This window comes from Silurus meridionalis, chromosome 2 (genome assembly GCF_014805685.1).
Source record: "Silurus meridionalis isolate SWU-2019-XX chromosome 2, ASM1480568v1, whole genome shotgun sequence".
NCBI lineage: Eukaryota > Metazoa > Chordata > Actinopteri > Siluriformes > Siluridae > Silurus > Silurus meridionalis.
In genome coordinates this window covers 24,007,810-24,021,131 of record NC_060885.1, presented here as the reverse complement: position 1 = coordinate 24,021,131, position 13,322 = coordinate 24,007,810, and the positions used below count along the sequence as shown (strand labels likewise).

The following is a 13,322-nucleotide window of genomic DNA, read 5'->3' as shown; positions in this document are numbered from 1 at the left end:
TAAAACAGTTAAGTCTAGACACTAGAAATATTTTTGAAAATTAAATATTAAATATAAAACACACACATACTCACACTTATATACATGTATTACCCAAATGGGGTCTAACAAATGTGTACTTTTTTTATTACATTTTTCCATTTATTTAATTTTCTTTAATTAATTACATTTGTGCCTATTTAATTAATTGCTCAATTTAATCAATGTAATAAAAAGTGCATTGCATTAATTTGAATTATTCAGTTTTATTTTTATATATTTTCATGATTTTTAGGAACTTAAACTTTGGCTCACTATTTAATATATCATTTTATGTTCTTTAATAATAAAACCCAAATTATCCAATTTATCTCAAAGGATTTTACTAATAGAAATTTGGCCAAAATCTCATCATACCTAACCATTAATGTTAAAAACAAGGGTTTTATCTTGATAGTGGTCTTAAACTAGACAAACAAGTAGCTTGTAGCACAAGCTTCTATCACCTATGCCAGTTAACCAAAGTCAAACAATTGTGAAGTAGAGATAGCTTTAAAATAGTCATTCACACTTTCGTTTCCACATGTATTCCTCGATTTCTGCAACTCACTGTACAGTATGTCGGACCACCTCTCTCCTCAATCTCTCGTCTTTAGATGGTTCAAAAGGTGGCTGCCTGTCTGCTAACGGGTGGCTGGATACGTGATCAAATCACCCCAATTTAAAAAAAATAGTATTGTGGGAAGTGTTAGCTCAGTAGGATAAATGGTTTTCTGATCTAGCATTTGGTGGTAATTTGACAAATAAGCAATAAATTTATTACACTGCCACTTGTAAATAAGCTATCTATGCACTTCATGTTTAGATGCTAACTGCATTTCATTGGCTCAGTACATGTACCTTGCACAATAACAATAAAGTTGAATCTAATGTAATCTAATATAAAAAAAATATATTATATATTAGGCTGTCAATTGCAAAAAATATTTAATCGCATAATTGGTGTAAGTTAACTCACGACAAATGTGTGCTGCATTAATCATGTGTGAATAAAATTAGTGCCGTTAAAATTCATTTGTGTTAACGCATTATCAATGCTATATATATATATATATATATATATATATATATATATATATATATATATATATATATATATATGTTTTTTAACCCTATGTTTATATTTTATCATTATACTTTATACTTTTAACATACTTTTATACTACTTTTTATTCTTTATTTCTATTTATTTAGTTTATTACTATTATATTATATTGTTATTTTATTTACTTCTATTTTTTTTACATGACGTAGCAAGCATTTCATACTCTGTTTGAATTTGTATGTGACAGATACCGCTTTGATATTTTTCCAAAAATCTTGGAGCTATCCCAAGACCACAGATCTTGAGATATAGGCTGCCTCAAATACTTCTGTCTCTCAATCTCAGACAGACTCATTGACATTGCTGCCATTTAAAAAAAAAAAAACCTTTCTACCTTGTGTCTGGTTGCTCTGCTCAGTCTTGCCATGATGAAGGACCTGTGACATGAAACTGTCTTTCACTGCCTCAACTTAGTAGCAGAGTTTGTCTGTTCATCACCTGTTTAAAACTCATACACAGCTGTTTCTGTTTCAATTAATGACTGGGTTTAATATACATATACAACCTACATATAATATTGATGATGATTAGCATTGCTATAACTGGTTCATCAGACACCTGACGCTGATCCCACAAAATCCTTGAACTTTGTGAAATTAAACAAAGTGTGCAATTGTAAGAACTGAAAGTCAAAAGGTGGTCACACCAAATATTAATTAGATTTAGATTTTTATGTAGTTAATTTACCTTTCATTTTATTAATTGATAAAAATACATTTGTTTAATACCTGTCTAAAGCTTTTGCACAGTACTGTACTGTATTTATATGATGTTAATAAAAAAAAAGATAGATAGATAGATAGATAGATAGATAGATAGATAGATAGATAGATAGATAGATAGATAGATAGATAGATAGATAGATAGATAAAATTAGTCTTTTGTACAGTTGCCATCTACCAGACATGCAAATAATGCAGATAAATATGTAGCATATTTACAGAATAGGATATATATATATATATATATATATATATATATATATATATATATATATATATATATATATGTAAACATATGTTCAGTGAATCAATATAAAGGCTATAGCAGTACAGAAATGTGTGAACATTGTTGAAAAGTACAGGTAAATGGTTGTAAGGCTATGGCATTGAAAACTAAACGTGCAGAAGTAGAAGGTATATATACTATATATATATATATATATATATATATATATATATATATATATATATATATATATATATATATATATACAGTACAGACCAAAAGTTTGGACACACCTTCTCTTTCAAAGAGTTTTCTTTATTTTCATGACTATGAAAATTGTAGATTCACACTGAAGGCATCAAAACACATGTGGAATTATATATGGAATTATATACATAACAAGAAAGTGTGAAACAACTGAAAAATGTCATATTCTAGGTTCTTCAAAGTAGCTACCTTTTGCTTTGATTACTGCTTTGCACACTCTTGGCATTCTCTTGATGAGCTTCAAGAGGTAGTCACCTGAAATGGTCTTCCAACAGTCTTGAAGGAGTTCCCAGAGAGATGCTTGGCACTTGTTGGCCCTTTTGCCTTCACTCTGCGGTCCAGCTCACCCCTAAACCATCTCGATTGGGTTCAGGTCCGGTGACTGTGGGGGCCAGGTCATCTGGTGCAGCACCCCATCACTCTCCTTCTTGGTCAAATAGCCCTTGATGCCTTCAGTGTGACTCTACAATTTTCATAGTCATGAAAATAAAGAAAACTCTTTGAATGAGAAGGTGTGTCCAAACTTTTGGTCTGTACTGTATGTATATATATATATATATATATATAGGAATACATATATAGATATACACACATAGAGGTACGTAAAGCACAATATGTGTGGAGAATGAGGAGTATAAAAGATATACTATGTAATATGTACATTGTATGTATAATTGTACAGAAGTTAGATACAGTGTTCTAACGGTCTAGTGTAGAGTTCAGTAGTGTGATAGTGGATGGAAAAAAAGCTGTCTCTGAACCTGCTGGTTCTGGTGCGTATGTTTCTGTATCACCTTATTGATGGAAGGAAGTTAAACAGTTATGAGAGAACTTTGAAGACTGACCCTCTAAACAGCATTCGAAATCTAGAATATTTTTATATAAACCTTTGTTCTCAGATACAGAAATTTTTAACCCTGTTATCAGCCCACTAACAGTGCATCTGCTACTCACCTCTGACCTCTCTGCTTAATGGTGGCTTCATTTCTCTCTGCTGCTCATTTTACTCGTATTGTCCGATCACATACCGATTAGAGTGTAATTGCCACACCATTTGCATGATGTTTTCTAATTAGCCAGTTGATTAAAGTTTAGAGTGCTGTCCGGAAACCATTAGCACTGACTGATTGCATGTTTGCAAACACAAACCTCATCAGCGCAGGGAGGCAGTGAAGTACAGAGTAGAGGTTTAGGTCTACTTTATGTTATGTGTGTTTATGTGTCAGGAATAAACAGGAGGTATCCTTAATGGCGATATGTGACGCTGTTAGGGCATTTGCTAAATTATTTCCTGATTATTTACAATATTTGGATTGTTGTATTTGAATGCATTTGGCAACATTCTAATACTTTACATTATCATACATTGAAACTGAAATGTAGCATTCTGCATTGGTCTTATATTTATTTACCCACATCAACAGTAGATTTTACATTTTTTCCAGAACTGGACAATTTTCTTGTAATTAAGCTAAACCACAGTTTCTTATCTTCACCTGACTGCCTAGAGTATAATATCATGGCATTATAGACCTTAATAATTGCACCATATGCCTAATATAACACCATCTGTGTATGTGGTTTAGGCAAAATAAATACTGATTCCAATATATACCAGTTTTAAAAGCTGTTAAATTAAATGCCTGTGAGAAAAAACAATATTACGACATTTTTCGTTTGTGTTTCAGATCAATTTAAAGTCTGATGTGGACAAGTGTGTGTGTGTATATATATATATATATATATATATATATAAAATTGTGTGTATATTACACTGAAACAGACATTCATTCATTTGTTCACTTGTCTGATTGTTATTCTGCTGTTGTCAAGATGAGAAAGCTCTGTCACCAACCACAGAGTCACACAGCTCCTTCTAAGGGGCTTCTCAGATTTTTCCCAAACCAACTGTAAGATAGAATCTCCTCAGCAGGACCCAGGTCAGCCTCAAGGTTCATGTGCAGTGGCACGTTTCTGATACAGCTCCAGAGAAAGTTAATAAGGTCGCATCCTTGGAAGGTGCCAAACCTTGGCTCCAAGGCTCTCAACAGTCTCACCCTATACCAGAGAGTAATCTCATTTTTACCACCAGTACTGGTAGTCTTATTCTTTTGATCTCTACCTGCAGTCTCTTAATCACAGGGAAAGGACAGGTGCAGAGTTTGATCAGTAATAGAGAGTTTCATCCAGAGGCTGAGCACTTGCTTTAGCGTCACAGACTGGTACAGTGACTCTGGCATCGTTTTGCTTCATTCGACATTTTCAGAACTGTCTTTTTCCATTCTTTGTGTTTGCTTCTGCTTGGCCTGGCTGCCAGGTTGCCAGTATTGGAATGGTCACTGCAGGCAGTGCTGGATCTGGCTACCACAGATAAAGGCTTTATTGGAGATGGCCTTCAAGCTCATACACACCCTATATCCTTCTCTGGTGCTATACATACTGAGGGGCTTATATTTCATATGAAGGTCCTACAGAGAGGGCAAGTAAACTATGAAGGTGTGTAAAAGAGATATGAATAGCTGGCCCCACAAATTTGTATTGCTTTTTGCACTAGTCACACAATCGGCAAGTATTTACTTCCTTTTCTGTAGCTTCTCAAGCAGTCTTGAGAAAAAAAATTAAACAAAAACCCTTCTCACTTCAGGTTTATTAAATGCCAATATGAATGTAAATAGTGCCACTGTGCCCCTAGTGTAAGAGATCCATTACATTACATACCACTTTATTGATATTGCTCATATTGTTTTTATTTTGAGGTAGCTTTTATTGCTTTAGGAATTATGTCTAGGCTAATGATCTTGATGTGTGTGGGGAAAACTCTCTTATCATGTCATTGGTATTTTAATCAACTTATTGTGTATGTCTGGTTCATTTCTTTCCATAAGTGTGTGTGACTTGGGGTAGTATTGGTGGTGGAGATGGAGATGGAGATGGAGAAAAGAGATCGCCATTATCTCTCCCTAAGCCTTCGTAAGTAGAGCTGTGACAGACTGCCAGACCTGCTTGTGCTATTACTGAGACTAAAGAACGACTATAGCGTTGCTTTTATGTGTGTTAGAGCACCTATGTGCATCTTGATATGCGACAGTTGCACCATAGCTCTTATCGGATACACAGTGCACGCAGATGTGTATAGTCATGGTATTTTAATATTTCAATGTTTTTTCAGCATAATTTTGGTCTGTTCCATTTGTAGCGTACGTGTTACCATGGGAATCAATTTTGACACGAGTTCCTGTACTAAAAGATGAAAAACAACAAAATTCAATAAAATGCATCCTTGAAATGGGTGTCTCAGGGCAGCAGTAGACTTCTGTCAATAAACCTGCAGTATAGGGCTATATATTTATAATATATATATTCAAAGCTGCAATAATTACATTTCAGTGGTAAAATTCCTTGAAGGTTTTTTGGGGGATGATTGATGCTGCTTTCTACCACTGGAGCAATACAGGCAATGTTATTATTATTATTATTATTATTATTATTATTATTATTATTATTTACATTTTCTGCATTATTTTATAGTATCCCATTGAAACATGTTTTATAGGCTGTTTTTTAGATTTTGTTTTGAGCTTTTTTTGCAGGACAGTACAACATGTCTGAATTGTTTCATAAGTATTTACTCCCCCTAGATCAGTATATGTAGAATTAATTTTGGACTGCATTTACAGCTGCAGGTCAGCTGAGACACATTATATGGAAAAAAGTATAAAAACACCTGACCTTTAACACCATATGTGGTTCTTCCCCAAAATGTTTTCACAAACCTGGAGGCAGACAGGTATATAGGACATCTTTGGATGCAGTAAAAATAATTTGAACTAGGAGAACCAAACCTGTACCAGCATGACACAAAGGAAACTCCATTAAGATATGATTTACATAGGATGGAGTGGAAGATCATGACTGGCCTTCTATAGAGCTGTGACCTATTGAACACTTTTGGAATGAATGTAACAACGACTACACCCCAGGCCTCCTCACCTCACCTACATCAGTTCCTGACTTTACTAACAAATTTCTGTCTGAATGAGCACAAATCTCTACAATCTAGTGGAACATCTTCCCAGAAAAGTGGAGGTTATTATAACACTAAATAGTTTCTAAATGTGGAATGGGATGTCCATAAAAAGCACATATAAATCGTATGGTCAGGTTCGACAAAAATTGTCTATACTATGTGTCTCTTTGTCAACTTATTGTGCAAAACTGGATTCTGATGTTTTTGCTAATTATTCCTAGCAAAATTGTTACAATTACATATATAGCATTTGGCTGATGTTCTTATTTAGAGTGACTTACAATTATCTAATTTATACTATACTTATAGCAGTTTAGGTTTAGGGGCAGCTTGGTGGTGCTGGGATTTGACCTCACAACCTTCCAATCAGAAGTTTAACAGTGTAACCACTGAGCTTCCCCCCTGCCACTGGCTCCCCATAGATCAGCATCAGAACATCAGATTGAGGTCTTGACATTGACTGACGTATTCTAACCCATAAAGGTTATTGGTTCTGAACAGCTGTAGTGCAGCTGTGGTGTCATGCTCAGGGTCACTGTCCTGCCAGGAGCTGGACCTTGTAGTCTCTATAAAGAAAAGCTTGTGCACTGTGTTTGGCTTTTTCTAATTTGCCTTCATATCAAATAATATTTCTAGTTCCTGATGATGAATCTCCTCACCACATGATGCTACCACTGCTATGTTCTTAGGGTGATAAACAAAGGTGGGTTGCAAACCATTGTTTTAAAGTCAGAACATCAAAAGGGAATGTTTTTTTTTTTATGTTTATCAGGCAAGAAATTGTTTGAATTTGCTATTTTTTAAATTTGTAAATCATTTTATTGACTTTTATAGTTTTGTAATTTTGTAGTTTTAATTTCCTTTAGATTTTTCCATTTATATTCGATTCAACTTGATTGTCATTGTGCAATTGAGCCAATGAAATGCAGTTATCATCTAAACAAAAGTGCATACGTGGCCTATTTCTAATCAATAGCAATGTGGTAAATGAGTGATGGGTGCATATATACAATGGTGAGAATGATTAATGTACAGAAGGTGCAGTAGGTAGTAAGATTGTATATTAGGGATGTAACGATACACAAAATTTACGGTTCCTACCTCGTTTTTAAGTCACGGTTCGGTTTATTTTCGGGAGGGTTAGGGGGAAGAAAAGCAAAACATAAAATAGCTTGTCAGGTTTTAATGACGCAGTTTTTTTTAAACATCAACAGCTTACATTTTTAAAACAATTTTATTTAAAATGCCTGCTTGGTTAAATAATATATAAAATAATATTTTATAATAGGATATAAAAAATAAAATCAAAATAATTTCATAATATTAGCAAAGAATAAGCAATTTAATGCAATACACATTTATATTATATTGATTAAATTGAGTAATCGGTTAAATTGGCACAAATGAAATTGTGAAAATAAAATAAAGTTAATGGAAAAATGTAATTAAATTGTTTACAATTGTTAGACCCGATTTGGGTAATGCAGATGTGTGCAGATGTGTGCGTGTGTGTGTGTCTCTGTGTCTGTGTCTGTGTCTGTGTGTTTTACATTTGATATAGAATTTTCTAAAGATATGTTCTTCTTAACTGTTCTATGTATTTTAGCAAACTTTAACAAATGTCTTCATTTTCTTCCATCCTTCATTTATTCACTCCCTCAACATGTGCAATTGTCAGGATTTTCTCCATTTAATAGAAATTCTTGAAGCTGGACATAAAACGCTAAAGAATCCATATGACTTGACTGTCATCAAAAAACATTGGCGATGGCAGGAAGTGGTGTGATTTTGTGTACTTTTTCGTTAAACAAAGAACTACAAATCGTACTTCTGGTATGAAGTGAGTGGCCACAGTGACACTGCGCTAACTCTAGCTTATTTTTTAAACCCCTGGTATTGTTGTGTATGTTTTCAAGTTTAATAATAATAAAAAAAAACAACAGTGACCCTGCGCTTAAAGTGCGAGGCTGAGACTAAACAAACTTGCGGTCTATTTGTGAGGGAACTCAGATTCTTTCCACACTGAATCGTGTGTGTGTGTGTGTGTGTGTGTGTGTGTGTGTGTGTGTGTGTGTGTGTGTGTGTGTGTGTGTGTGTGTAATAGAGATACAGCAGAGGGGAAGCAAAGAAATTACAGATCAGAGAACACTCACTATTGGCTTTTACTACTTCACCCCTGCCGGTTTATTTAATACAAACTGTCTTGCTCCTGTCAGATCTTATGTTTACTCTTATCACACACACACACACACACACACATACATAGACAGACAAAACACAAACATTTTTAGGTCAATTGAAGCTTGATTTTTTTGGTATGTGATGCCCACATCTGTGTGTGTGTGTGTGTGTGTGTGTGTGTGTGTGTGTGTGTGTGTGTATTTACACGTGGGTGTTAGTTGGATGCACTCCTTTGTTTAATCACTCCCCCATGCAAACGCATAAAGACATTAAAAATGCTCCATGCGTGAGACAAAACTACAAAGTGCTTTTCTTCCCACACTGACAAACCATCATCTCAGCCTTCGGAAGCCACAGGCGGCTGATGAAATGACTGCTGAGGACGCAGACGACGACAATTATGATGACGCTGATGTGGAACTCGACTCTGAATAGTGTATTTGTAGCAGCGGGATGGGAAAAATTTGGTGGTCTGATACAGCATGGGTTAAAAACGTCTGTCAAATATTTTTTTTCTTCATCCTTGTCACTAGCTATGGAGTAGAAAAACAGAAATATGTCTGTCTTGAGGATCAGAGATGGAAGCTGTTATCTGTCACTGTTGTGAGCAAGAACAAGCAAAATGAACATTAGATTGAAAGAGAGAGAACGAGAACACACCAGCTCCCCTTCTTCACACTCGCTATGTTGAGAAAGAGCCAAATCAGTGCTGCGCCTTAAAGGTGCTGCCAGGCTAAAAAAAAATAAGAGGAACGCTCTAATCCCTGTGTAGTAGACCATCAAATGACAGTGTGACAGTTGATTTCGAACCTGACAAAATGGCACCACCTAGTGTTTTCCTAGCGTTTTTGCACTGTTGAAAGTTTGCTAATATAAAAGATACGACTTATAACAAACTGCACTTTTCATTTATTTCCAAATACAGTAAATATTTAGAATTATTCACCTATATTTAAAAAATACAGTTATCAAAAGTATTTGCCAAACTTCTGTTTCTAATTAAATCTATAAAAACAATTCAGGAACTTAATGTAAGTAACACTGAGTATAAAGAGAGCATTCAGTTCTGTGGAAAGCAGTTCCCTGGATCGTATTATGTTTTTAGGGGCGACAATACACGTAACATTCACCTGTATTATGATATTAAATATGCCTCAGATCTCTGGGGATTGGGGCTGGAATCCTGCCTCTATCCTGTGATTTTGTATGCTGCTCTGGGTTTTCCTTTAGTGACTGGTTTCCATGCATCGTAGGCTGATTGGCATCTCTAAACCATGTGTAATGTGTACATTTTGTGTGAAATAGAATTGGTATTGAAAATAAATGAATGATATTAAAAAATGGTTTGTTTTTTTTCTTGTAGTTTGTGTTCTGTCGGGACTGTAAGGAGGAGTACCATGAAAGCGAGTGTAGACTGCAGTCTGCCACTGCAACAGGAGGTCCCATGCAGGTATTCGACATACACGTACATTCACATATAAGCCATTCTTGATAGAAGTCAACAAATATTGTTATTCATTAATGCAAATATGGCCTCCACGGATTGCATTACTCACAACAAGGAAGCAAATGTAATTATTTACTGTACTTAAGTAGCTTTTTCATGTATCTGTACTTAATCGAAGTGTTTTAATTTGGGGAGACTTTTACTTTTCCTTCACCACTTTTTAAAGTTAAATATTGTAGTTTTTATTCCACTACATTTTGCGAAGTGGACTAATAACGTAACTGGTCAATCACGCAGCAATTCTCCAAAACAATTCTCCTTGTTTTAATTGCCGCTTGGTGGTACAGTGCATCCCGAAAGTATTCACAGCGCTTCACACATTTTATGTTACAGCCTTATATCAAAATGGATTAAATTCATTCTTTTCCTTCAAATTCTACAAACAATACCCCATTATGACAACGTAAAAGACGTGTATTTGAAATCTTTGCAAAATTGTGAAAAATTACATGTACATACGTTTTCTCAGCTTTTGCCATGACACTTAAAATTAAGCGCAGGTGCATCCTGCTTCCACTGATCATCCTTAAGATGTTTCTACAACTTGATTGGAGTAAATTCATTTGATTGGGCATGATTTGGAAAGGCACACACACACACACACACACACACACACACACGTGTCTATATGATTTTCCACAGAAAACTTTCTGCAAAATTAAAGGTACCAATGAACACAGTGTCCTCAATCATCTGTAAATGGAAGAAGTTTGGAACCACCAGGACTCTTCCTCAGGCAAAACTGAGTGATCAGGGAAGAAGGTCCTTAGTCAGGGAGGTGACAAGAACCCGATGGTCACTCTAAAAGAGCTCCAGCATTTCTCTGTGGAGAGAGGAGAACCTTCCAGAAGAACAACCATCTCTGCAGCACTCCACCAATCAGGCTTGTATGGTAGAGTGGCCAGATGGTACCCACTGCCCAGTAAAAAGCACATGACAGCCTCCTATTTTGCACAGTACTGTATAATCAGAGTATACAGTAGGTTTACTGGTCAGCTGTATTTTGTGCTTTTTTAGATTTGTCCACCAGACCACATACCCATAAATTCATATACATAATATTCAAAGTTATATATTATCCTAATCGGGTTTCTCTTTTGCTCTCCTCTTGTGTGTTATGTGACAGGGTTATGTGGTTGATGAAGATGCTGCCCTGAGGTCCCGTTGGGAACAAGCCTCACAGGACACTATAAAAGAAACAACACGGCCCTGTCCCAAATGCAGAGTCCCTGTGGAGAAGAATGGTACACCCGTCTTCATTCCACTTCAACTTTGCTATATATATATATATATATATATATATATATATATATATATATATATATATATATATATATATATATATACTCCTGCCTCTCTCTTCCACCCACTTCACCCTGCCTTTACTTCTCGAACACACTCTCCATTACTTTGTACTGTTGACCCTATGTCAACTCCTCCTCCTTCACCACCTCTTCTCCCTGCAACCCCACCACTCCACTGACCTCCATCTCATTTAGACACATGTACTTTGTCTTACTCCTACCGACTTTCATTCCCCTTCATCGTCCATGTAGACTTCTATCTGAACTCGTCCAGTCCATCAAAACTGCAAACATGAAAGGGCTCAGAGCCGATCCTTGATGGAGACCCACCTCCAACTTGAACCAGTCTGTCATTCCTACCGCACACTTTACTGCTGTCACACTGTCCTCATACATGTCCTGCACCACCCTCACATACTTCTCTGACACACCTGACTTCCTCACACAATACCACAACTCTTCTCTCGGCACCCTGTCGTACACTAAATCCACAAACACACAATGAAATTCCTTCTGTCCTTCTCTATACTTCTCCATCAACATACCCAAAGCAAATAATGCATCTGTGGTGTTCTTTCTCGGCATGAAACCATTCTGTTGCTCACGGATGTTTACCTCTTCTCTCAGCCTGCCTTCCACTAATCTTTCCCATAACTTCATGGTGTGACTGATCAACGTTATTCCCCAGTAGTTACTGAAGGTCTGCACATCTCCAGTATTCATAAAAGATCAGTTCCAGCATGCTCCTTCTCCATTCCTCAGGCATCTTCTCACCTTCCAGAATCTTGTTAAACAATCTTCTTAAAAACTCCACTGCCATCTCTCCTAAACATCTCCATGCTTCTACCAACATTTCTTCTGGTCCAACCGACTTTCCACTTTTCATCCTCTTAATAGCTGCTCTCACTTCCTCCCTACTAATCCTATCCACTTCCTGCTTCACCATCTCCACATCATCCAACCTTCTCTCTCTCTCTCATTTTCCTTATTCAGCAGCTGCTCAAAATACTCCCTCCATCTTCTCAACACCCTCTCCTCACTAGTCCACACATTTCCATCTGCATCCTTTATTGCTCTAACTTGCAGCACGTTCTTCCCAGCTCGGTTGTTGATGTAACAGATGTTAATAGCTATTTATATATACATATCCCATTACACACATATAAACACTGACAATTTGCACATTTCATTCTTTTTTTTCTTACTTTTTGAATTGTTTTTTATGTAGCAACACCCCCAAGGATCAATAAAGTATATCCAAGTCTATGTCTAAAATAAGTTATAAATGTATATTTTATAATTATAATATATTTTTTTATTCTAATATCTGTTCTATGACTATATTCTCAGGTGGCTGTATGCACATGGTGTGTCCTCGAGTGCACTGCAAGTTCGAGTGGTGCTGGCTGTGCCGTGTGCAATGGAACAGAGACTGTATGGGCAGCCACTGGTTCGGATGAGCCGCTGTATATGCCATGTGTACCTGTGTATGTGAATAAAAATTACAGACCAATGGTCTGTATTTGTCTGTATCGTATTGCACATTAAATCCTATTCAATTTATTTAAATCATAGCCTCTGAGTCATTATTCAGGTATCTACAGAATATGTAATAGTCATATTTTTTATGTACACTTGTCAGGGGACAGCCTGCCACGCCATTCCCCAGCTCCACACACACACGTAGTCTGTCCCCATCATACTAAGTATCGGCACCTGCGGCTCGTTATCATCAGCCCTACATAAACCCCTCTCCTGCTCTCACTCACTGTCAGTTCTACTACTTCACGTAGAAGACCCAATTCCTTAGTGTTCAGCATTTCTGTTGTTGTCTTTTTTTGTTGCACTCTTACTTCAGTTTTCACTACCCTGGAGTTTTTGCTTCCGTCACTTCGCAACCGTGACAGAAGAACTGACCAAACTAAACAGAAGGAGTAAGAAAGA

At 36.2% G+C, this 13,322-nt stretch overlaps 1 protein-coding gene across 1 annotated transcript in view; it reads left to right on the top strand.

The window, feature by feature from the left end:
- Positions 1–12,947, top strand: part of prkn (parkin RBR E3 ubiquitin protein ligase) — a 153,589-nt gene extending 140,642 nt beyond the window's left edge. The window contains exons 10-12 of the mRNA XM_046875994.1: positions 9,931–10,017; positions 11,201–11,318; positions 12,729–12,947. Coding sequence (XP_046731950.1) covers positions 9,931–10,017; positions 11,201–11,318; positions 12,729–12,838 — 315 coding nt within the window. The 3' untranslated portion in view covers positions 12,839–12,947. The remainder of the gene's footprint in view (positions 1–9,930; positions 10,018–11,200; positions 11,319–12,728) is intronic.
- Positions 12,948–13,322: the final 375 nt, after the last annotated feature.